Raw genomic sequence first — 25,391 nt, 5'->3', positions numbered from 1 at the left:
TTCAAAGCTCTACTAAAGTTTAGAGATAAAAGAAAATAGTGTCCCACTTTAATTAGAAAAAACACTATAGACACAGGCCTAAATATACATATATACTATATACACCACCAGGCCTTTACTGCAGCTGTCTTTGGCTGCTGCTTGTGTGTGTGTGTGTTTCTTCCCTCAATATTCAGCAATGAAAAGCATGCTCTATTAGGTTGAGATTAGGTGACTGACTTAGCCAGTGACAAATATCCCATTTCTTTGCCTTGAGAAACTCTTTTGTAGTTTTTACTGTATGTTTTGGGTCATTACCCATCTGCAATATGACGCGGCAACCTAACAGTTTTGCAGTATTTGGCGTAATCTGAACAGCGATTATAGCAATATACATTTTAGAATTCATCTAGCTATTTGTATTTGCAGCAGTTCATCAATCAACACAAGTGACCCAGTTCCATTGGAAGCCACACACGCTTATCCCATAACATTGCCTTCACCACAGACAGAATTCTGCGTTCATCCACTTTAGTTGCCTTCAGTTATCTTTCAGGCCTTTTTCTGTTCCTACGCTTGCCAATTGGTTTCTTCTTTTGTCTTGCCCACTGCCAATGTTTTTGCCATCTCTCTGATGGGTCTATTCATTTATTTATTTAGTTAGTTTCAGGCTAATAAGGGCCACTTTCACTTGCATGGACACCTTGACCCCATGAAAAGAGTTCAAGTGAACAGATACCAAATGCAGATGTAACACTGAGAACCACGTCCAGGCTATTTATCTGCTTGATTAGTCATGGAGCAATAAGGTAACAGGAAACTCCTGGCCATGCAACTGCTTGTCACTCATTTCTTCAAGACAATGGCTGTGCCCCTTAAATAGGTAATACCACTCTTATGGCAAGCTGGGGAATTCTATATGACAAAAATAATTATTCTAACAGTTGTTTATAGAACGAAGTCTGTTTCATCCTTGGAAGCAGTTTCCAAATGTTTGAAGATACCACAATCATCTGCACAAACAGTACTATGTAGTTATACACAACATGGGTTGCATTCATAAAGCTAGGAAGGATACACATTCAAGTAGTAGAACATAGTTCCAGAACAACAACAAATGATTTTTAAGGACACTGGAGGAAACAGGTACAAAAGTCAGGGGGAAAGGCTTGCAAGTTTAAGAAACCAACCCACCAAGAAATATGGGGTGGCAGCATCATGATGTGGGGCACTTAAAGAAAGATTATTTATGCATATATTAAAGCAAGACATTGGCCAGAAAGTTATAGATTGGTACAAATGGGTTTTCCAAATCGAAAATGACCCCAAGCATACTTCCAGTAAGTAGTGGCAAAATGGTTTAAGAACAATGAAGTTGAGGTGTTGGAGTGGCCTTGACCTCGATCAAATTGAAAATTTATTATCAGAACTGGAAAAGTCTGCCTGAGCAAGGAGGCCTAAAACCTGACACAGTTACACCAGTTCTGTCACGAGAAATGGGCTAGAATTACAGCAACCTATTGTAAGAAGCTTGTGAAGGTCTACCCGAATAGTTTGATCCAAGTTAAACAATTTCAATGCAATTCTACGAAAAACTAAATGTATGTAAACTTCTGACTTACTGGGAATGTGATAAAAGAAATAAAACCTGAAATAAGTACTTAATCTTAATCTTACCCTAATATTATTCTGAAACTTCACCTTCTTAAAATTAACAAGTGGTCCTAACTCACCTAAAAAAGGGAATGTTTACTATAGAGTAATTCCATCTCAAGTCAACCAATGGAAGAGAAATTTTCCACCATCACTTCTCAGATTTTGCAGATTTTTTCACCAATTGTTGGTATTGCCATGAAAATAAAAAACCCCAATTTGTCCCAACTCCCACTCGTTAAAAAATGGCAGCCATCTTGATTTTTGGCCTCGATGTGCTTCGAGACGTGCCCTGCCCTTTTTTGAAATCCTCTTTTCCTTGATAACTCACTTGCTATATGTCAGATGAAACTGGATATATGTATGTAATTTTTAATCTAGATTCAGATTCTGCAATCGGAAAAATAATTGTTTAACGAGTGGGAGTTGGGACAAAAAAAATTGGGGGTTTTTATTTTCATGGCAATACCAACAATTGGTGAAAAAATCAGCAAAATCTGTGATCATGTGGTGGAACTCACTGGTTGATTTGAGATGGAATCACCCTATAATAATGTAAGGAATTGTGAAAACCAATTTTAAATGTAAAAAAGTAAGTCAAAAATTTTCCACACTTCGGTTATATTAAATGCTTTTCATTCACAGTTACTGTCTCCCTCACTGCTGTGCAGGTGTGAACATGTTACATTACACTCATTTGTAACTGCAATGCCATGAAGGAAGAACAGCAATGATTTTTTTTTTTGTCATCTAAAGGTATACCTGGTGCGGAAACAACTTATCAAAGGAGCATTAATAGAAGCGTTGGATATTTGCAAACAAAATGACATGGATTCATCACTACCAACCTGAGTGGAAACGGAATAGAAACATCATCAATCACCCACCACGAAAAAGTGATTAAATACAAAAAGTGAAAAAATTATGTTTCCAGTTTTCTGGGATTCTCAAGGGCGAGTATTGGAACATTATCAGGCAAGATTTTTCATATTCGACAAGTGCTTTTTAAAGTTAGATGCTTATTAAAGAGCTGAAGCCTACACTTTGGATTGGCGCAAAGGATGCTGTCCAAGGGTAAGCTCAGAAGACGACTAAAGTTTAAAGAATTTTTTCATTGATGAAGAGAAAACCCCTAATTACATTTGGCTAGTTAAGTATGGGATCAGATTTGATAACCTTATATATATAAGGTTAGTTGGCAGTCATGCACAAGGTTTCTAGCTAGCTAGGTAATTAACTGTTGGCTTGGTATTTACAAACGCATATAGAAATCTAATGTGTGAAGGGTAAATGCAGTTAGCTTACATGACTAAGTAAATATAAAGCGTTTCCAGCCTGCGGAGCTTTAAGTTAAGTTAAGTTTTGTACCCAGACCTGGTAGGCAAAAGACTAATTTTATTAATTTACATCATATTTGTTTTCGTAAGTAAGTAATTAAAAGGAGTTTTTATTACCTGTTGAAAGTCAGTGTTTTAGTTTCACCCTTGCACGAGCTAAAGTTTGGTGGCTGAGCCTAATGTTGTCATGGGAACCAAGCGGAAGCATTGTTTGCACGTGACTGGCTGTGGCCTGCCTGATGTGCACTGCATGAGGCGTGTCACTTTTACACATTGCATGTAGTGCACTACATATTACTGGTTCACGTTCAGCCTGAAGTTACTGCAGCGGTAAGCAGTTGATGTATGAACAGAAAGCTGATTATTATTTTACTTCTAGTAAATTAATTACTTTCTGCGAAAGTAATTAATTTATTCATCCGGTGACTGGATGTAGAATTAATGCAAATCCTCCCTTCGTAATGGCCGTGAATGACTTTAGGAGTTTTAAAATAGCAAAGTAAAATCGCTAGACTTATTGTCTTAACATTCTATCTGTATAACATTTAGACACTACCCTATTATCTATATTTTACTCGTATTTAAATGTTGTATTCTTATGAGACTTTGAGCAATATTTCAGATTGGCCACCAGGGGGGGAGATTTCTTCATGAAGGAAATGGCGTTTAACAATACACTCTCTCATTCTCTATACCTCTTATACTGCTCAGGGGTCCTGTATCCAATCCTTCGTTAAACAATTAAATAACTTTTGACACAGAATGTTGACAAAAAACGTTCTTTCTATTCACGAATGATTGCCTATCTATTCATCCATCCGGGTCCCTCAGTAATCCAAATAGGGATAGTGGAGGTGACTATTGTATTTATTACCGTTTTACTACTGTACCATATACTGTAGGACCTCCAGGCAGCATTCACAGCATTCACACACTATGAGCAATTTTAAGAACATGAGTAGCCTTAATATGCTTGTTTTTGGACTGTGAGTTAAAACTGCAGCAGAAACTCACCGAGCATGGGGAGAACATGCCTGTTCCACACGCACAGACCGGAGGCGGGAAATGAACTTGGACCCTAAAGGTGCAGGGCGACAATGACAAGTACTTCGCCACTATGGTTCACCTAGAAATAAATTTAAATTTATTTAAAAGAAAAAAATGAAATATTAAGTATTCAGATCCTTCGCAACATCATTTGAAATTTAGCTTAGGTGACATCCATTTCTCTTGAAAGTTGTTGAGATGTTTCTAAAATTTGATTGGAGTCCACCTTGGGCAAATTAGATTGACTGGACATAATTTGGAAAGTCACACACCTTTCTATAAAAGGCCTCATTGCTGACAATGCATACTATGTCAGAGCAAAAACCATGAGGTCAAAGAAACTGAATGCAGAACTCATAGCCAGGATTATTGCAGGGCATAAATCTGTGGAAGGCTACAAAAGAAATCTGCTGCACTGAATGTTGTCAAGAGAACAGTGGCCTCCATAATTCTCAAATGGAAGAAGTTTGGCACAACAAGGACTCTTCCAAGAGCTGGTCACCTAGCCAAACCAACCAATCAGGCAGAGAAGGGCCTTAGTAAGAGAGGTGACCAAGAATGCGATGGTCACTCTGACTGAGCTCCAGATATCTTGTGTAGAGATGAAACAAAGATTTAGTAAGACAACCACCACTGCTGCCCCTAACCAATCAGGGCTTTATGGAAGCCTCTCCTTCATGCAAAACATATGAAAGCGGGTTTAGAGTTTGCAAATCATCTTGAAGGACTCTCAGACTGTGAGAAACAAGATTCTCTGGACTGATGAAACCAAGATTGAACTGTTTGGCCTTAATTCTATATGTTATGTCTGGAAAAAGCCAATCACCGGTCATCACCTGCCCAAGACCATCCCAAGAGTGAAGCACGATGGTGGTGAGAACATCATGCTGTGGGTGTCTGCACAACATGAGCATACTGGCTGATAACAGTTATTTAGTGGGATACACTGTAGAAAAGAATCAAATCCCTTTGTCTAACCTTATTCAGTAATCTTTACAGTAAATGTATTAGTCATTCTGTTGCCATGGACCTTTATGGACATATATTGCATATCTTATCCTATCTATACATTACAGAGAATAACACAAGAAAGCTAGTTAGTGCAAATCTAGGTCAGGTTCTTAGCTTCTACACTGTATTTTTTTAAATAAATGCCTTGCATTTTGTATATATACATAATAAAACACTACATATATAAAATGCACTTTGAAACTGTATTCTTATAGAGGATAGTTTAAATTAGTGGGCACATGTACTTCAGATTTGGCAGCAGCTTTGTTTGTATGACAGAACGAGAGAGAGACAGAAGGAGGGAGAAGAAAGGGGAGGGGTGCAGGGAGCACGCAGGCATGCGCAAGCAAGAGAGACAGGGAGCAAGGCTGGAAGAATGAAGGCTGTGACGCACGATTATCTTCCCTCTGCCGAATCATTGGCTGCTGAGTCCGCCCGTCAGTGAGCTCAGGTTTAAGGCTATGCCATCAGGGCAGATTATGAAGCAGATCTTGTCTCTGGTGTTCTCCTTCACTTGTCTAAATGGCTGAACACAGACTCTCCATGCTTCTTTTTCTGTGGCTCTTTGTGTGCATCCAGCCTTCATGGCTCTTTGATCAAGTGCCTGCAATCCTGGACAGGAGGTAAGGGGAGTTCTTTCAACTACAGCATGAGGAGGAGGGTGGAGAGGGAGAGGGAGTGATGCTGTGTAGTCCTCCACTGTGGCCAGTGCACACCGGGGAGCAGTCATATAATAGGCAAAAATTGTTGAAGCAGCACTTCTAGGTTAAGAAACTCATGCATGATATTGGCGTAACAACAAAAACATGCTACATGAAAATCTGCTTGTAGTGCTGCAGTCTATAATTGCAAAATGGTCAAACATGGCTATGGCTATGGCAATGGGACATGAGGCGGACCCTTTAGACCTAGTGTTTTGTCTCAAGGAATCAGTTTACAGATGGTACTCTGTTGTGTGCTAAAAAGAAGAAGCTGAGGGTGAACCAGCTCTGAAAGCTGTGAACACTCCCTAGTGTTACTGCAGTGTGGTTTATTATATTGTTATTTTATATATACAGTATATATATATATATATATATATATATATATATATATATATATATTTACTGTATACATACTTTTTAACTTCACTGATGACCATAATCTGTATGTAAATATTAGCAAACTCATCCAGCTTTCGAATCTATTTCTGTTGCTACGCATTGCATGACAGTTGATGTTATTTTTGAGAGAGCATATGGCCTTGGGGGATAAGGATAGAGGTGTTTTGATGCGACTGAGCTCCTGCCTTAAGGCTCTTAGTGATGTGACTAAAAGAATTACCATCTGATTTCCAGAGAAATATAGCCTGGCATGAAATCTACAGACCAGGTTTAACTTCTATGAACATGCAAAACTCTTGAAAAAAAAAAAAGGGTTCCTCAGGTCTCCTTCGGGACATTAAGGCTTTACATAGAATCTTTAAGTCTCCCCAGATGGGCAGAACAAAGACAATTTATCACTGTATATGAAATATTTAACTCCAAACTTTTATCAGCATCTTTAAATTGTATTGTCTCACTAAGATTTTCACATTGAAATGTACAACCCGCAAAAGAGCATAAAAACACAATGTCTTTCTTTCTATGTCTTCTATCTTGTCTGTCCACGCCTTACAGCTCTGCTCAATGTGTCAGTACTGTACAGTGCATTGCCACATGGCCCTGTAAGCGACACATCCATGATTTATTTGACCATCAATTTGTATTGGACTACAACTGGTTTAGTGGCTTTTGGCCATCCTTGGGTTACACTGTGGTAACAAAACCAGGTGGAACAGAAATGGCAGCAAATTGAACTACACTGAAACTCCTGCACTCATCTTCTATACCTTTATCCTTTATTCAGGGTCGCAGGGCACAGGGCAGGGTACACCCTGGACAGGAGGCCAAGCCATCGCAGGGCACACACACATACATTCACATTCACACTATGGGCACTTTGGGAACTGCATATCTTTGGACTGTGGGAAGAAATCGGAGTACCCGGAGGAAACCCACTAATCACAAGGAAGAACATGCAAACTCCATGAACACAGAGACGGGAATCGAGCCTGGCCCGGGAATCAAACCCAGACCCTGGAGGTGCAAGGCGACAGTGACTAAAACTTTTAATCATTAATCTAATCTAATGAAAACCAAATCTATTATTAGATTTTATGGCTGGTTAGAGAGAGAGAGAAAGAGAGAAAAAGAGCGGGTTAACATGCTTGAGAACATGAAGGTGGAGATGTGGTGGGAAAACTGTTTTTCATTACACAAATGTCTGGTTCAGCACATAGCCCTGTGTCTAGCCATAACCAATGATAGCAGCAGAGGCTCAGTTGCTGACCTCAGTAAATTGGTACTAGAACAAAGGCAAGCACCTCCTTATTCACACAACCTCTAACACAAAAACAACCAGGGCTAAATAGGCAGATTCAAGTTAAAGTTTAACGTTATAGAACCTTTAAAGAACGCATTAAAAACAAGTGGACATGCAACACTGAACTTACTCTAAAGAGATGTGTGTTGTACAGTTATATCTCTTGCTATAAATCGTTAATTGTCTTTAGAGTGCTGTGTCTGACTGCATATGAATTCCGCAATTCCAACCTTAGGCCACCAAGTACCTGCTTAAATCCTCGTCTGACCTATGTGGAGGAAAGCAAATACAGAAGACTCCTAATAAGGTTTAGGAACCTTTGTCAAGCTCATTATCATGATTGGAAGTGTATGTTGTGCATCTTGGGATAATCCTGCCAGTCCTATAGTATCAGGAAGTATTAGAGTTTCATTATCCTTCAAACTACGTAAGGCTTAAAGTTGGACAGAACTAATAAGAAACACATCTTCTACAAGACATGGTATGAGTTAAAAACATGCTGAATCCAGAATTTGTACATCTGTAGACTGGAATGGCATTTACTTCAATGAAAAATCAGGTAGTGTTTTTGTAGTGTTACATTTAGTACTAATAAGACGCTAAGACCATGCTGAGCAACCAAGACCAAATGATGTGGCCGAAGTAAAAACAAAGGTGATTAAGGAGGAACCCGAAGACTGGGTGGGGAAACACCATGGACATTTATTGATAATTGATTATAAAGTCATGTCCATCAGATAAATGTGATTATACCGGTCAGAATTGCCAATAAATACATTTTGGAGGTAAAGAATGTCATGATTTACTGTATTTAAAGCTTTACTGTTAAAACTACTTCTAATCTACTCATCTGGCTTGTTAGTGAAATGGTTGGATCTGTGTCAGTGGATCAATTGGATTTCTGTCACTGAACTTGCAATAAAGGTTGACTTCACTTCTTAAGTTTATAAAGTTCTCTTTCCTAAGTCAAATGAAAAGCTTATTTTATTTTATTTCTCTTTGTTTTTTCCTAAGCTTGGAGGTCCCACCATTTCAAAGTATCAGAATCAGACCAGGTCAGTGACAAACATACAAGCTCTTGCCATGATATTGACTCATCAGTCATATTTAGATATATTTTAATACGAATATTTTTGATATCACACTAATAACATTAACGTTAATATTTTTGTAATATTAATAATATGAATAGAATATTCATAATAATTGAGTATCTTATTAAAAGAATATTAATACTTTAATTTCAATAGTAATAATAATCTTTTTTTTTATTGCATGTACTATTTAGTATATACAATTTATGTTTAGTGCTGTAAAATTACAATTAAAATAGAAAAAGGGAATTTAAGGATCAAATTTTAATGATGTTAAAAAAAAACAAGAAAAATACCAGATGACAACTGTCTTCAGCTCTGCAGTTTTCTTCTGTTAGTGTTTTTGCACAATATCTAAATGTACAGCATATATGACAATTTCATTCTTGTGATAAACATGAAAAAGCATAAAGTACCTGATCTTAAATGTAGCATTGATTCACACTGTATGACTTCACTGTCGTCTTGCCCCTCTTGTCCTGTTTCCTGAATTTATGATGCAGATGGAGTAGACATTGAAAGTTCAAGTGCCTCACATGAGGAGAGTTTTTCGCCTGCAGCTGAAAACCCACTCCGAAAAATGTTGCAGGTATTGCATTTTCACGTTGCCAATGTGACCTTGGGCAACAAGAATATTATCAGTACCTGAGTCCATTTAAAACATTCTGCATGACACTCATGTAAAACAAAGACATGTTTTAAAAATGAAAAGGAAGTGTGTTGAAATGTTCTGTTTTGCAAGTTGTGTGTTTAATGCTTTAATACCATTAGCACACTGTTCTTTTCTGCCAACAGCCCTATGGATGGCATTTGCACACTCAGCCCAGAACTAAAAGGAAGTTACTTCAGTCTACTAGCTCGGGGCCATACTCTCCTCTGAGTGTAGCCTATAATGGCAAGATATGCATCCTGTTCAAGGCCAAGAGGCTGGCTATTCGCTACAGGAACAACACTTTTCTGGACTTAACAGAAAGGGTTTTTGGGCCCAATGCATCTGTAGACACCAAAGGCTCAGTATGCGCCAAAGAAAAAGCTACGTATGTCATCAGAATAACCTCATTTTTCAACTTGGTTTAATGTTGTTCAGTTTTTTTTTTATGTTGTCCAATCAGTGTTTGCATAGATTGTCACATTCATCAAAAAGTAGCATTTACATTTTCAAATGTTACATTTACAAGATATACTGATTGATTTTAAAATTTTAGCTGGTGGTAGCAGTATGTGTATGTGTTCTTTGTCAACAGCCTTTCTCTTCGCTTGGGAGATGTGGAGGACATTAAGGGACTTGTCATTAGGTGAGTGTCCTTTTCTTCTTCCCATCTTCCCATCCCACCTGATAAACTTAAACATAGAATCTCACAGATTGACCATTTATGATCTTCTGACTTTACTTTAGGCTCCAAATGTCCAACACATTTTATGAGTCAGTAGGCCAGAACTGGTTCACTTTGGACAGTGTTCATATCCACTACAACTGGACCCATGAGGCTACTTTTAATGCCACTGAAGTCTACGCTCCCGCTACCTACTCATACCACTGCCAGCATGTCAGCAGCCTACAGAAGTATGACACCTTACTGGTACCCAGTTCCCACACAGATAGCTCTGCGAACTGGCACATCACTTTTACAGACTTCCAAGTAGGTGCAAAAGTTGCTTGCTTATTTTTTTTCTCATCTAAAAAAATCTAAGATTTAATGTATTAATTTTTAAAAGTGAAGATATTTTGCTTTACAACATCCAATAGTGTGCTGAAAGTTAATCCTAACTAAAACTTTAAACTTAATTTGAACATTCCTTTTGAGTGAGGTGATAATGCTAATTAATCTGAATAATTGAAAAAAAAAAAAACCCACACACATACAAACGGAATGTTACTTTATAGATAGAGAGAGCATTATTTATACATTTCTATCCTTTTGTCATACACAACTGTTGATAAGGTTTCCATGTCATATCCCCAGATCCAAGCCTTCAATGTGCAATCCAACAAATTTGCCTCAGCCAGTGATTGCGCAACGTTCTTTACGCCAGCCATCCTGATGGGACTCATCACATCTTTGATTCTACTATTGGTGTTGGCCTATGCCCTCCACATGGTAGTTCATCTAAAGCACATTGACCGATATGAAGAGCACAAGACCACTGTCTACTTCCCACGTATGCCAGAAGCTGAACTACCTGACAAGAACAGTGTTTAGGGGCAGGGTTGCTACAATGGCACCACCTATGGACCAAGAGCAGCTCTGCAAAGGACCAGACAGGAACTCTTCTTAATCTTGCCACTACTGATTCTGAATTGCTGCACTGCTCTCAGTCTTAGTCCTGCCTGCAAATAAACTCACTTGGCTGTTGGTTAAGACTTGTGTTTCTTCAGGACATGATTCCTCAGGACTAGGACTGGGAAACCTATAAAGATGGTCCTGGACTTGTGCTGGACCAAAAATGGACTTTGGGTATACTTAGGGCAAACTGAACAAGTACTGGCAAAGTATACTGTAGGAATAAAGAAAAGTGAATGAACAAACAAAGGAAAATGAACAAAGAAAAGAAAAAGTGTGCCTGTGGCCCAGTTGTCACAATACAATAGAGGTTACTGATGGGAATAACAAAGAAAAACATTTTGTGATTGCCAAAGTTTGGCAATTTTTTCAGCCTTGACAAATCACTGACAGTAAAAAAATGTGAATATGAAACATGTATAAAAAAGTAGAAAACAAACTGTAAATATGCAGCGCTTACAAACTCTACTGTAGTTTTTTAAGTAATACAAGCACCACATGTACAATAGATTCAGTTCTGTCTGCAATCTCAAAATATGCAGTTAATGATGTAGTTGAATAGCTCATGGCTACTGGTTTAGAATTTAACAGCCTACACATACAAAACCTATATAAAACATGCATCAAGAACATGTTTTTTTTTTCTTTTTTTGAACACATAAAGTTGTAATAATTTCAGTGCAACATTTCTTTTAATATAAACATATGTTTTAGGCCTATTTAAACTTTTTCCTGATTACTAGGTGGAATGTATTAGGTCTAATATATGTACACTAATTTTCAGCAAATGCTGTGTAACTATAGGGACATCCTGCTAAAAGAATAAAAGAATGCTGTATGATAACTCATTTAGGTGTGTACCCTAAGTAACATATCCAGTAAGCCTTTATATATCTACAAGTAACATCGGTAACTCACTGCAATAACCCACAGCATGTAAACAGCTAATGCTTAAAAAAATATTTAGGGCGGCTCTGACACACATGTGCAACTTGTTCTGTTTGTCCAAATGAAAGCTTACGTACACATTAAAGGTTCCAGTCAATGTAGTTTGAAAAATAAACAATGATCAGCTGAAAAAAAGTGTGTGCATCAATTTCCAGTCTTTAGAATTTTCATATGTGGGTTTTGTTGGATATTGCAGTCATTTTAAACATGTGAGAAATGTTTAAATGTGAAACACCAATGGAAAACTACCTGTAAGTGGTTAATTGTGCAGATCACACCAGGTCACTGGCTGCACTCATTTGGTTCAGAGTTCCTGATGTTTTCATCGGGTAAAGGCAACCTCATCCTCCGGCCTATGTTTTTCCTCTCTGTCCTTTCTGCCATCTGTTCTCCCCTCTCACCTCACACCAGGAGAATGGCAAACCCCTCGCTGGGACAGTTTACCTACAGTATCACCTCTGAACCGGAAACATGCCTGTCTGCCGCCAAAATGTGGAGACTCACTGCTACTGTTAATTTGCCTATTTGGTACACATGTGGCTCATTTATAAATTTACTGACCAGAGATAAACTGCACTGCTTCCAAGCCCTTTTTATTATTCTTATTCTTATTTATCCAGTCTTCATTATTATTTAAAATCTAAGGTGATGGGAGATTTCTCCCAAACCACTAGTTTTCTCCCCAAAACAAGCCAGCAGGTGAACTGATATCTGTATATTGCTCCTAAGATGTGAATACAGTATGTGCCCTGTGCATCCCATTTAGTGTATATTTCTGCCCTGAATTAATAAATAAATGAAAATATTAAGGTATGTCATTCTTTATTCTCCTATTATGTGTATACCTCCTGACAGTTCAATCGGATTTCAGTTAAAGATAAATGATGACTATCTTAAAAAGAAAAATAGAAAATAAAGTATGACACATTAACAGAGTACAAAATACTGTAGGTAGACAAAAAAGTAGAGAGATAAAATTTCACTGCATTTATGGCTACCTTTTCTAAACACGTACCTATGAATGTAATGCCTAAAAGATGATTTTACAACTTTACAATCCCGGTAATCAACTAAATTGTGCAATTCACTGTACTGTATTTCTCACTTTGTGTACATGTCATGTTATTGAGTCTCACTCATCTCCAACTGATTTTTTTTTAATAATACAGCCTTGATTGTGTGCTAATTATCCAAGTTTTTCATTTAATGTCATTTAGCATCCTCATACATATAGCACATGTTAAAAGGTAACATGAAAATGGTCAGGCATCATTTGGGTGTCAGTCATTTTGGCATGTGCTATTATTTATTTTTTTTATACAAGAAAGATTTTCTTTCTTATATACTGTAAGTAGAGAGAGAGAGAGAGAGAGAGAGAGAAAAAAATCCGGTGTGTGTTCCTGCTTCATCTTAATCCCACGCAATGAGTCTGCTATGTTGGAAAGATGGACAAATGACTCATCCCTTCCAAAATAAGATTAATGGTAAGAGAATAAAGTAATTTCAGGTCGGTGGCCTTTAGTGCACATTTTTCTCTTTTCCTTATACACAGCCAAGTGAGGTCACAAAGCAAAATAGTCTCCATTATGGAAACTACAGTATCAAACCCATTTTGTTATCTATTGATCTACATGTGTGTTCGATATCATTTCATTATAACCAGCCTGTTAACATTTTGGTCATTGTTGAATTTTTGCCCATATGACATTTCCTTTATTACGGTAATGTCTCACTTTTTTCAACCTACCTGCGCATACATGCATGTTAATTTGTCTATCAGTGTCTCTTCCTTTTTTAGACCCCTTCACAGTTAATGCTGCTGATCAATATTTCCCAAAAGAGGCCCTGAATAGATGATTTTAACTATGATGCTAGGTCTATACAGTGAATGCATGTGCATAATAAGTGACCTTGTGTCTACAGTAGCTTTCTCATATTAATAGCCTTACCACATTCCTAAAATGATTAATTTATGATGTAGGCTACATTTTCCATATAATCACATATAACAGATTTATGATGTCCACCATCCACTGCATTTTGGATTTTTATGTAATCGAAATTAAATTCATATACGAATGTAAGAAGTCTGTTACACGCTGATGTCTGGAAGGACAGTCAGGTAACTTTTTGTTAGCACAGTGTAACCTGTGCAAGATTACATTATATATTTCAACACTGCACCTTTGGTTTGAGAAGTTTCCTGTTGTAGCCAGTCCAATAGTCCCACTGGATGCTTTTACTGTGATGAGATTGTAGGCCTTTCAATTTTGAGCTTACTGCAATCAATGTAAGTATGTGTATTTAAAAAAAATCTGTATCTGTAGCTGTTCTTGGTTAATTGCAAAATCCATACCGTAATTTAACAGCACAGTTCAAGCATAAAATTGGTTTTGACCGATATAACATTGAGCAAAGAAAATGTAATAAATTTTTATTACATTTTACTTACAATCAAAAATTTGGAAGCACCATTCAAAAGTTTAAATACAAGTTTTTATACAAAACTTGAAATAACACATATGGCATTAAGTAATTAAGTAACAACAACAGTCATTTGTTATTTAAAGACACGAACATCAGCTGTTCTAAAATAGTTCTTGTCAAGTACATTAGCAAAACCCACCAAGCACCATGAAGAAACTGGCTCTCATGAAGACCATCCCAGGAAAGCAAAAGCAAAACCTACCACTGCTACAGAGGAAAAGTTTATTTAGAGTTACCAGCCTCAAAACCACTAGTTAACATCACCTCAGATTAGAGCCTTTACAGAGCATGAAAAGCAGACATCTCATCATCAAATGTCCAAAGGAGACAATTGCATTTCTTGGATGCCTTCAGAATTCTTTAACAATGTAGAAAGAAATATAAATCAGGGAGAGATAAAGGAATTAAAACGTGTGTCCAAACTTTTGACTGGCTAACATCTTTTCATGCATTTTCTTTTCCTAGGGCCACTTGCATCATTTATTTAAAATGTCCATACAACATCAAGACAATCTTTGGCTTAGATTTCATGTTTCAGAATATATCACGAGGCTAAAGTTAATATGTGATGGGGACGACTGCTATGATGTCAGCAGGTCAAAGGACACGAGCACACAAGTGACCCCCTTGTATGATGTAGCCCACTCGAGTGCATCAGTCAACCGCGGCGAAACAAAGAGGCTGAGTGTGGCGGAGTGCAGCTGCAGCCTGCATCGGATGCCTCGGGTCGGATGTATGTGACCATGTGGGTCACACGGAACATCCTAATACGCGGAACCAGGGTAGAACTTGAGTGATTGCCAAAATCCAAACCGTCACATTTTGCGAATGAGAATATATCCGTATAGTCTTTATTCCTTTTATTTATTTTGTCTTGTTCTCAATGAAAGTTTTGTCGCTGTTTCTGCAACAGACGATTTGTTAAAAAAAAAAAAAAAATCTAAATATATCGTTTGCCGCACCCCCTCTTTTCAGAAATGGAATCGTCTGAGGTCTCTATCAGAAAAGTAAATGTGTGGAAGACTGGAATGCCTCAGCAGTGCCTCAGATTCAGCTTCACTTTCATCGACGCCGAACAGCAGCAGTCATCAGGTAATATTTACTCTCTTTTATTATCTCTGAGAGTTATGCTGCTTTAATTAAACGCATAAAATGTCGTATTTTATAATTGATGCCACGCAAAATGTTGTTAAACGATGAGTCTAACTGGTTAATTGGCTTTGTTTGGATAATTGTAATGGTTTAGGCGGAAGGGGAAACAGTTTAGTGAAAATGATCGAATATTTATTTTTTGTTTAACACCAGTGTTGTGTCTCTTCGTAGTCGTGTGATAGGGAGGAATAAATGGAGAGTCAGCAGCTGAAGGATCCACTGAATAAAGTTTCAATAATCAAAGGTACCTCAAGCAGTTAAGACTCTTTCTCTCTCTCTCTCACTGACACACACACACACCAAAAAACAAAAAAACAAACAAAAAAAACAATAACAACAACAACCTTAAACTTACTTGGTAAATACACTGGAGTGTGTTCATGTTTGCCTGTTTTGAAAGCATTTTAAGTACATAGTAGCCATTGTTGTTTATGCAAGACAAGATCTGAGAGATTTAGATCACATTAAGTGCCCTGAACTGTGCGTTCCCTCTGCACGGATGTTGAGGTTCAGCTTGAGCGAGAATATTTTCAGTTTCAAAGCTAATATGGGCCAGAGTGTTCCTCTGTGTCCTCATGTTGCAGAGAGCTCGTGTGCCTGATCCAGAGTGGCACCGATGAGCAGGGACCGAAAGTCCTACGACCCAGGAATTTATGAATCCTTAATGCCCTTGCTCGATCACGCTCCCTGCAATGTGTGGCGGCCGTGTTTGCGGAGAGCTATTATAGCTGACTCATACAGGATATATGCAGGCTTGTTTTTCTGAATTCCTGTCACTGATTGCATTGATATCTCACTAAAATCACCATTTATGGTGCACGGTGTGGAGTGTGCAAGATGAGGTCATGTCTTTTTAAAGAACTCGATGGGACGGCCTGGATCTGTGCAACCCAATTTGAGGAGAATTCCTACTTCAGATGAAGATATAATAATAATAATAATACTAATAAAACTCAAGGTAAGTATTTTCATTTAACAGTGAAGACATGCTGATTGTGCTTAGTCATTTACGGAGAGTAAAGTTCATATGTTCTCTACATGTACTCCCGGCAACAGCATGTAAAATTGAGGCAATTCACCTTTAATATAGACAAGGGCCCTAGTTTGGATGTGAGATAATTTTTTTTCTTTTTTAGGGTAAATCTATTTTGGGTTAACTTATTAATTCATGGAAAAGGCCCATTTACCCACCTCAGGGGAAATTATCTTACATTTCATTTTGATCTAAATTTAACCTGTGGCCAGTCTAAGGGTGAACTCTAGAAGAGGACAGAAATGCCAGTATATCAAGAAAAAAATGATGTAATAGCCATATTTAATGTAAGGTACGGTAAGGATGCTGTCTTTTTATCCTTTGCTAGTTCATTGAAAATATTTTTTGATGAGGTTGCTTTATTTAAAAAAAAAAAAATTATAATAATAACATGACCATACCTTAGATCATACCTACAAGTTATTGTTCTGGTATAAATGTCTGTATAGATGAGCTGACTCGGAGCTCAATGGAAGCCAGCGAATCAGAGAAGGTGATCCAGCACCTTAATCAGGAACTGAAGGAGGCCCATGATCAGGCCAACGCTGGCAAGCAGAAGTGTGTGGAGCTGCAGGGTAAAAGACAGTCATGTTTCTCTTCAAGATGATTGCTACAATATGGGCCACATGATTAATTTACTATGTTCTGCATACTATCACTGCATAATATTTGTTGCCAGTTGGAAACCTGCACTTTGAAAAAAAAAATGTGTGGTGAAAAAAAATCAATATGTTTAAACTTTCAGACATTTTTTTTATTTAAAATTTGAATGATTAGAGTTGAACTTTTTGAAATGGACTTTAGGAAGGTATTTTATGTTACAATGTTTTTCTTAATGGTGTGTAATCCATTACAGGACTTCTAGAGGAGGAGAAGCGGGCCAGCAAACATCAGACAGAGGAGTCTGCAAAGCAGATGAAGATTCTTCAGAGTAAGTGTGAAGGGTAGTGACTCTGTTTACTTATTGTCTGTTTACAAATTTTGTATGGTATTGGGTGTGCGTATCTTGTGTGGCTGTTTCTGTTGTATCTAAAGCTCAGCTTCAGAAGCTGCAAGATGAAATGGATAATCTCAGAGACCAGAAGGACAGCACTGTATTAAGTATGCGGCAGGATGCACATGCAGCTCAAGAGGAAATCAAGGTATTGCGCCAAAGCATGGAGAAGGCTGCAACTGAGCGGGACCATGAGGTCAGCGCTCTAAAGGGGAATCTGGCAACACTAACTACTGAGCTAGAGAAATGGCAGTTGACTGCAAATAAGTACGAGCGTGAGATTGACAGCCTCCAGGCGAATCACCAGCAACAGAGCCAGCAGAGAGACAAAGTTGCTAAACAGCAAGGTACCACAGTCACTCACATTAAGCATGTAATTTTGGTTGAACCTTATTATAAACTTAGCTACCATCAGTTATTGTAGCTATTAAAATGATGTAAATTGTAAAGGACTGATGCTGTCAACCTACAGTAAATCAGAGAAAATGTTTAATTACTCATATTATTGTACTGTACTTGAAAGATTGACATGAAATGTTGTATAAATTTTTTCTTAATCCTTAAAGGCATTTAGTGGCGGCACAGTGACCAAGGTCACCTTGAACCTTCAGGGTCTGGTTTGCCTCCGTCTTAAGTCTGTGTGCATGGAGTTTTCATCCTCTCTTGGTGCTTAGTGGGCTTCCTCCCACAGTCCAAAGACATGCAGATTAGGCTTATTGGCAGAACAGAATAGCACATACAGTAGTGTATAAACGTGTGTATGTGCATGAATCCTGTAATGGATTGGCAACCCGTCCAAGGTGTACCCTATCTAGGCTCCAGGCCCCCGGCGACCCTCTATACAGGATGAAGTGGTAACGATAGTGAGTGAAGGCTGTGCAGGCAACACAATAAGAGTGTTTTGGTTTAAAAAAATGTTTGTTTGTGTTTTTTTTTTATTTAGTTGTGTCCAATTCCTCCCCGTCACTAGGAGGCTACCACTAAAATGTGCAGGGAGATGCTCTTTTAGGACTAAGGTTAAGAACGGCTTGTTTATTATATGGAAATCTGTGAGTGAATGTTGGTCATATCAGTTCATGAGTCACTTTCATGATAAAGAGCCAAGAGGTCCATGTGCAAGAGATTGTGGATGCAGGAAAATGTTTACTGAGGATCTGAAGGAGAATTACCAAATTGGACCCTTCTGATCATAAGCTAATAGAAGAATAAAATGCGGAATATTGCACTAAAATATGTTATGCAAATAAAAAACAGTCTGTAAATAATGAATATAGTGAAATCCCAAACTTTACAATTTCATGATTACCTGATTAAGTACTTGGGCAGTTTTGTTTTTTTTCTCTGGTGACAGCAAAGGTTCCGGTCATTTGAGTAGAACATCAGGAAAGTAGATGATTCAGTTACAGTAAATGGATGCTGATGGTTAGTTATCAAAAACTAACTAGGATCAGTACAAAATGGACTAACTCACAAATTAAATAACAAATGAAGTAAGAATATGTAAAATTAAAGATATACATTTTTGAAGTCTTAAAACAGACAAAAAAATAAGTGTGTGTGTGCAGGATTTTGCTTTCAGCCCGGTGTGTCCTACATGTGTAACTTAGTGAGCTTAAAATAATTTTTTTATGTAACAATAATTAGAGTGATGATTCATTTTTTCCCCTTTATGACTGCACCAGTTACACAAGGGGCATTCAAGTCAAAGCGGGACTTGTGATGAAAATTCTTTGCACTGCAGTTGTTACTGTGAGCGTTCTCCGAGTAGACCACCTGATCCTTAAAAACTTGCAGAAAGTGTGCATCTGTCTGTAGGAACTATACATGCCATCATTTATGAACACCATTTTTACATTACAGGAACTCAGCTGAGAGCTGAGTCCGACCGCGCACCAAGCCATTTCCATATTTTTGGGCCATTGAGTTCCTTGGAAGCCAGCGTTTTAACCATGAAGCAGGCAGCCTGATCATGGCTCCGGCATACTAAGTGCATTAGTGTAGTGGGGGATTATAAAGAGAAATGATGTCTGTGTGTGTTCTTGCTCGAGTGTGTTACTCCCAGTTATTGTTTATGCGTTTGACTGAATTGTTTGCTGATTCATGTGATTCAGCCAGTGAGCTGGAGAAGCTGAAGCGTGACTGTGAAAGCCTGCAGAGGGAGTGTGCTTCTCTTCGGTCAGAAAGAGAGCAGTTGACTACACAGCAGCAGAAGGAGAAGAGCAGTCTGCAGAGCGAATGCACATCCCTGCGCTTTGAGAACGATCAGATTCTAAGGAAACTGCAGCAGCTGGAAAAAGAGCTAGACAGGTCCATGTCACATCACAGTATATCTCATTGGTATCAAAAGAAAAAAATCCTTTACTAAACCTAACAATTCTGAAGTACACTTTGTGGCAGTCTTACAGAAATGTAGCTCAGTGCATAAAGTCTGTGTGTGATTATGGATTATGGGTCTTTGCTTTCTTTGCAGCTGTAAGAAGCAGAGTGCAGGTCTGAACAGCACAGCAGAGGCTCTGGAGAAGGCACGGTCTGACCTCGAGAAGAGTCTGAGTGCTGCACAGGAGGAGAACAAGAAAAACAGCAGCCAGCTTCACAACTTGCTGGAGCAGAGCAAAACCAGAACCAAAGAGCTGCAGAAAGAGGTGAAACCTGCACTGATTCTTGGTTCAGAGCCTCTTTCATAAAAAATTTCCAGGTTTTGTTATTTTTTGGGCATTCCTTAAAGTAGAATCACTAAGACTAGGTTTAAAATGTATCAATAAAATGATTTTAGTTCAGTATCACATTGTACTTGATCAGCTGTAATGTTCTCCACTTTATTTTCCTGGAGAAGGTTATTTTTGTTTTGTGCAACATATTTGCATATATGTCTTGCCACAGGGTCATGATGCATAAAGGGGCTTATTGGTATACAGGAAACTCAATGATATGCAGGAATGCAAACCACCAAAACCCTAATATTGTGTTGTGTGTGATATAGGGAGAATTTAGCTCATTAGCTCCTGTGTGTATACAATCTGACCACTTGTTTGTGTTTGCTTTGTGTTTGCTTTGTGTTTGCATATGCATTGGTGCCGAACAATAAACTAGGCTATAGACCAATAAATATTATGCTCACTCTTGCTCAGTGTCTTAGTGGTTAGCACTGTTGACTCTCCCCTATAGTTCCCCCCATACTGGGTGAGTTTCCTCCAGGTATTCCGGATTCAGTTAATGGAAAGCTAATGGGCTTTCCAGTTTACCAAAAGTGTATGTCCAGTGACCCTGAACTGAAGATCATGTATTTAAGTGTTTGAACAAGCCATTCATCTGCAGATGGTGAACACTTGTGCGGATCAATTTATCGCCAACAACTAGCTCAGTGTGAATGTGATGACTTGATGAGTCAGAATCTCTTTCAGAATTTTGACTCAGGTGTGTCATGTCCTCTTACAGAAAGCCATTGCTTCTGGGAACTGCATTATACAGTTCATTAAAATAAGCACATAGTACTTGCCCTTACACTCTGATCTAATGGCCTGATGAGGCCCATGCCAATTCTTAAAGTGGACACTGCTGACCACCAGCGTACAACACCACAAATGCCCAGCCTATTGAAGCAAGCCATTAGACTATTAAGTGTTGTATCTTGCCTTAAGTGTCCTGCAATTGGGTTATGGTGAGTTGCCTGGGTCTTCAGTCCCAACTATCAGAAGAGTACCTGTGTGACTTGGTTTAATCCATCTTCAATAATTGCAAAGTACACTCGGTTGCATTGGCTGGCAATTGATTGACTCCTTCGGCCAAACAAGTGCTTAAAGGTTTAACCTTGGAATTGCAGGAAAATCCTGGCCAACACTCCCACTTCTATCACTCCCCACTGGTTCTAGAAGTGTCCAGGTTCCCCACAGACCTTTTTCCCCCCTGCAGCCCTGATACCAGATTTACTTGGAGGGGAAGTAAGACAGACAAAGATAGGATAGGGAGAGAAGGTGAACATACCATGGAAGTATGGAACTGGTTTAGGCCCCTTGTTTCCATACTCCAGGGGAAGGGAAATGGATACACTATCAGATGGTCTTCAATCAGCTGTATAGTCTGTGCAGCCAACACTGGCCAGTGGCACAGGACCCACTTCACCACCATCTAACCAGCAGTCGGTTGATAAAAGTTCCTCAGCAAGACAAGATCCACTGTCCTTTCTGCATTGCGTTCCTTCGCCTCCCGCAGGTGTCCCATGTTTTTTGGGGAAATTTTTTTGGATTGGAAGTTAGGAGCTGACCAATGTGTTTCAGGCCAGCCCCACACTATGGGGGCAATTTCAGACAGTTTAGGAAAAGCCTCTGGGACATGCCTTCGCTGCCACCCTGCCTTGTCGCCCAAGTTTCCAGGCTAGGCTCCAGGACAACCATGGCCCTAATGGGATAAGCTGTATAGACAATTGATGGGTGGCTCTTACTTTTTTTCCTCTCGTTATGCTTATCTCTGTGCTCTAATGCTTATTCTCTCACACTTTATTCTATTTCTTTGTTTTAAATTCTCTGTGCTGTCAGTATGAAGAGACACAAGCAGAGCTGGCAGGCCTAAAAGAGAGGTGTGAGCAGGTAGAGCATGAGAAGGAGTCTATCTGCCTGGAACTGCAGCAGTGCCAAGCTAGCCTGAAGTCTATGCAGGAGAAAAGTAACCAAGTAAGTTTCGCAATGTTCTTGTATTTCAGGACGGGGTTCAGACATGGGACAGTTAACAAGGCAATCATATTTCACCACGGCCCTAAAGTCACTGATGTTATAACATAGCTTTGTAGTTTTAACACAAGGTTTTATTCCAATTTTACTAGATTTCATTGTTCTAAGTGTCTTTTGTCCATTTTGCCTAACTTAAAAGAGCGTAGCTCTCTTTTCTTGCCCCGACATTGAAACTCCATAGCACATTATTTTAGTTTAATCCACTCAATCTTCCCAGGTTGATTTTTTGTAATATCCCTTGCCTCCTTTAGCTGTCTTTATTGCCGCCCATCCTAGCAGTAGTCATCGGCCTTGTCCTGGCTTTGCTGTATTGGTGTTTCGGCCCATTGTGGTAGAAAGGTACACAGTGCTTCTGTCCCCTCGCTTATTTATACGTTTTTTGGGTCAGCCATGCTTAGCCTGTGCAAACTAAACCCTTCTGTCCAGCACACACTGACAGTTCAATGTTAAAATGCTTATGTTTTTATGATTATGGTAAATATCAGCAGATGTGTGTCTTTTCCTTGTCATATTAACAGGCTCTGTCCTCACTTGTAGGCTGCTCCTCTTATTGTTCCTAACATGCTAGCTTTCAGTCTGCATTCAATCTGTGTTTGGCTCTCAGTGTCTCATTCTCGTGTATGTGTGTGCGCTTCAGTGTGAATAAATGTTCTCTGACAGAAGAGATAATGCTGACCAGAGTGTTATCTGTGTCTTTGCTGTTTCAGGAACGATGGATCAGGTGGATGCCTGTCGCCGCTGTAACAGTTGCTGTCACAGTCTATATGCTTACAAAGACTTCAACCTGAGTATCTGGCACTATAAAGCACTAAACATCTTTTTTTTGCGCACATTTGCAACCATACAGCCATATTGCACTTTTAGTGTAAGAGGGCTTTGTGAGAAATAATGCAACTTGTAACTGTAATATTAAATACGGAAGGCCTTAGTTTATCATGTAGGGCATCAGATCCGTATCAGCTCCAGCCCCAAGCCACTGCAGTGTTCCTGTAAAGGCAAGGACTTTTAGACTTTAATGTGTCTAAATGTTAGTTTTCATCCTGCAAAATGTAGTTATTTTGCCCAACATTTGTAATCACATTTGCCTTACTCAGTTCATATTAGCCCATTTACTGATTTCACAATCTTCATCTGCTATTAAAAATAATCTTTCAATAATTCTTTTAATAATTCGCCATAGTGAAAGCAATAATACAATTCAAACATTTACTCACATTTGAAGTCCTGCGCAATATTGCTGCTTTGTTTTCCGTTTTTTCTTGTACTAATTTCATGTTTTGTTTACCTAGTCTCCAGGTCTTACCTTGATCTTAATTTAAAAGGCCGAAAAAAGTCTATGCACTGTCAATATTCTAAAGCTTTTTAAGTATTAAGAGATTAACAGATATTGCACTTAAAGTTAAGAGCACTAATTCATCTCAAAGAGACACTCAAAGTAATTAGTTTACTCGTACAGATGTTTGCTAAAGGATAGAGATTTAAGCGTGCTTGTTGCAAAAATTAAACAGACAAATTAATGCAAATAAATGTGTGTTAATTGATAAGCATTGTTTCCTTGTATTTGACTTGCATAATACACTGAGGTTCAGACTTTATTAAGGGAAAAAGTCAGCAAACTTGACAAAACCAAGCTGCCTTAAGCTGATTCTGATCTGAACTGGGTATGTGAAAAGTACCCCTATGGGTCTTATTTTAGTTAAATTACTAATTATGCATAATAATAATAATAATAATAATAATAATCAATTTGCATATTAATTAATGTTGTGTTCCTGATAAATATTCAACCTCCAAGTCTTTGTGTGTGATGCATGTCTCCAATGTATCACTTAAAAAAAAGATTTGATTAGTAAAGCCAAAATGAAAGAGCAAATCAGTTTCTGAGATCATGTTATTAATAAGAGATGGGCTCAGCTTTGGAGACAGCTTTGTGATCCTTGTTTTTTCATTTATTTTGCTGCTTCTATACATGTACATGCTTAGAGGCAGCAAAATAACAAGTACTAGCATGTACAAGCAGTACTGGTGAGAACCCTTTTGGTGTGCAAGTTGACTAATTTTCAATATGACGCTCAAAATAGTGCAACGTGAGCTCTGATAGTTTTCATTCGAGGTCCCTTTTAGTCAGCAGCCATTCTCATTTTACATCTGTTCACTCAGAGATCTTTAGTGCTCCGGTATGCACTTTTTAAATCCTTTGCTGAATATTAATAGTCACACTTCAGGTGCAATATACCCCCTTTCTCTAGCTATTCCTGATCTTTTTGAAGTAAATGAGATCACTACAAAAGTTCATTTAACTATGATGCGTGTCCGACATTTCTCATGAATAAAGACATAATACCGATTGATAGTTATAGGAGACTTCAAGCACAGTACGGTAATGAGACCTCTTAGCGGCAGTAAAATATTTGAACAGTACAGTCGTTTTAAAAAAAGGCTGTATGTCCATGAATGACGATCCTGCTCAAGGTGACTCTGAGCCTACTACATTTATTGTTGTGAACCTGCTGAGTGGAACACCTGATCCTGGATCATCATCCTTGAACTAAGGTCACAAGGAAGGGGACACCCTGAATGGAGTGCCAACTTATCCACCTGGTCACACACTATGGGCAACTCAGAAACACCAATCAACCAACACTGCATGTCTTTGAACCATATGAGGAAACCAAAGTACCCTGAGGAAAACCCAAACATGCAACCTGCACACAAAGAGAAACTGGGGCAAGATACGAATCCTCAAGCTGGAATATACAATTTTTCATATAGTATGGCATTAAGGTTACTGAACTGGAAATCTAATGTATAGTGTAATTTTGCTACTGTGTTTGGGGAAAGTTTAGGTACATCAGTAGCCTAACAGATCAGGAATAATTAATATTTCAGTTAATGCTTAGTAGGATTAAAGTAAAATCTAGTTATCTTCAGATGGACTTTTCTGGTGAGCTTAAGTCAACTCAACCAAGTTGAATAAACATTTGAATTTGTGCTTCAACCGCCTAAACTGCTTCTGCAGTGACAGTATCGCACCAGTAGATGGCGACATTTGCCCACTCGTTGAAGCAAGTCTTTTTTAAAAACATTTGTGCATAATTGCAGTTTGATGTATATCATGCTTTTTAAGTAGTTTTTTAATTAATTGTTTTAATTCATAAATGCACATTATCAACTAAATTATAGAATTATATTCTTTCCTTTCAATCACTCATTCTCTATACCACTTATCTTGAACAGGGTCAAGGAA

The 25,391-nt window shown here is 38.4% G+C and overlaps 2 protein-coding genes across 3 annotated transcripts; both read left to right on the top strand.

Annotated features, from left to right (window-relative positions):
* Positions 1 to 5,459: 5,459 nt before the first annotated feature.
* On the top strand, positions 5,460 to 12,526 carry atp6ap1lb (ATPase H+ transporting accessory protein 1 like b). The gene is made up of 7 exons (XM_053482102.1): positions 5,460 to 5,650; positions 8,445 to 8,485; positions 9,028 to 9,113; positions 9,320 to 9,561; positions 9,769 to 9,819; positions 9,921 to 10,164; positions 10,489 to 12,526. The coding sequence occupies exons 1-7, from the start codon at positions 5,550 to 5,552 to the stop codon at positions 10,723 to 10,725; spliced, it is 1,002 nt and encodes a 333-aa protein (XP_053338077.1). The 5' UTR covers positions 5,460 to 5,549; the 3' UTR covers positions 10,726 to 12,526.
* Positions 12,527 to 14,930: 2,404 nt separating this feature from the next.
* On the top strand, positions 14,931 to 23,688 carry slmapb (sarcolemma associated protein b). 2 transcript variants are annotated; one of them, XM_053483432.1, is made up of 11 exons: positions 14,933 to 15,023; positions 15,217 to 15,333; positions 15,565 to 15,637; positions 16,876 to 17,001; positions 17,283 to 17,357; positions 17,462 to 17,767; positions 19,532 to 19,727; positions 19,891 to 20,062; positions 21,953 to 22,087; positions 22,396 to 22,483; positions 22,852 to 23,688. In XM_053483432.1, the coding sequence occupies exons 3-10, from the start codon at positions 15,586 to 15,588 to the stop codon at positions 22,477 to 22,479; spliced, it is 1,146 nt and encodes a 381-aa protein (XP_053339407.1). In that variant the 5' UTR covers positions 14,933 to 15,023; positions 15,217 to 15,333; positions 15,565 to 15,585; the 3' UTR covers positions 22,480 to 22,483; positions 22,852 to 23,688. The 2 variants fall into 2 exon arrangements, with proteins under 2 accessions (XP_053339408.1, XP_053339407.1); XM_053483433.1 differs by lacking the exon at positions 22,396 to 22,483 and having other exon boundaries at positions 14,931 to 15,023.
* Positions 23,689 to 25,391: the final 1,703 nt, after the last annotated feature.

The sequence above is a fragment of the Clarias gariepinus genome, chromosome 22, assembly GCF_024256425.1.
Source record: "Clarias gariepinus isolate MV-2021 ecotype Netherlands chromosome 22, CGAR_prim_01v2, whole genome shotgun sequence".
NCBI lineage: Eukaryota > Metazoa > Chordata > Actinopteri > Siluriformes > Clariidae > Clarias > Clarias gariepinus.
This window is presented reverse-complemented; position numbering and strand designations above follow the sequence as displayed.

Excerpts from the sequence above, each read along its gene's own strand:
- atp6ap1lb (XM_053482102.1), top strand. The coding sequence starts at position 5,550 with ATGGCTGAACACAGACTCTCCATGCTTCTTTTTCTGTGGCTCTTTGTG. Across the intron at positions 8,486-9,027 it reads AAGTATCAGAATCAGACCAG|ATGGAGTAGACATTGAAAGT; the intron begins GTCAGTGACAAA and ends TTTATGATGCAG. Across the intron at positions 9,114-9,319 it reads CACTCCGAAAAATGTTGCAG|CCCTATGGATGGCATTTGCA; the intron begins GTATTGCATTTT and ends TTCTGCCAACAG.
- slmapb (XM_053483432.1), top strand. The coding sequence starts at position 15,586 with ATGGAGAGTCAGCAGCTGAAGGATCCACTGAATAAAGTTTCAATAATC. Across the intron at positions 17,358-17,461 it reads GCAGATGAAGATTCTTCAGA|CTCAGCTTCAGAAGCTGCAA; the intron begins GTAAGTGTGAAG and ends TTGTATCTAAAG. Across the intron at positions 19,728-19,890 it reads CTGGAAAAAGAGCTAGACAG|CTGTAAGAAGCAGAGTGCAG; the intron begins GTCCATGTCACA and ends CTTTCTTTGCAG.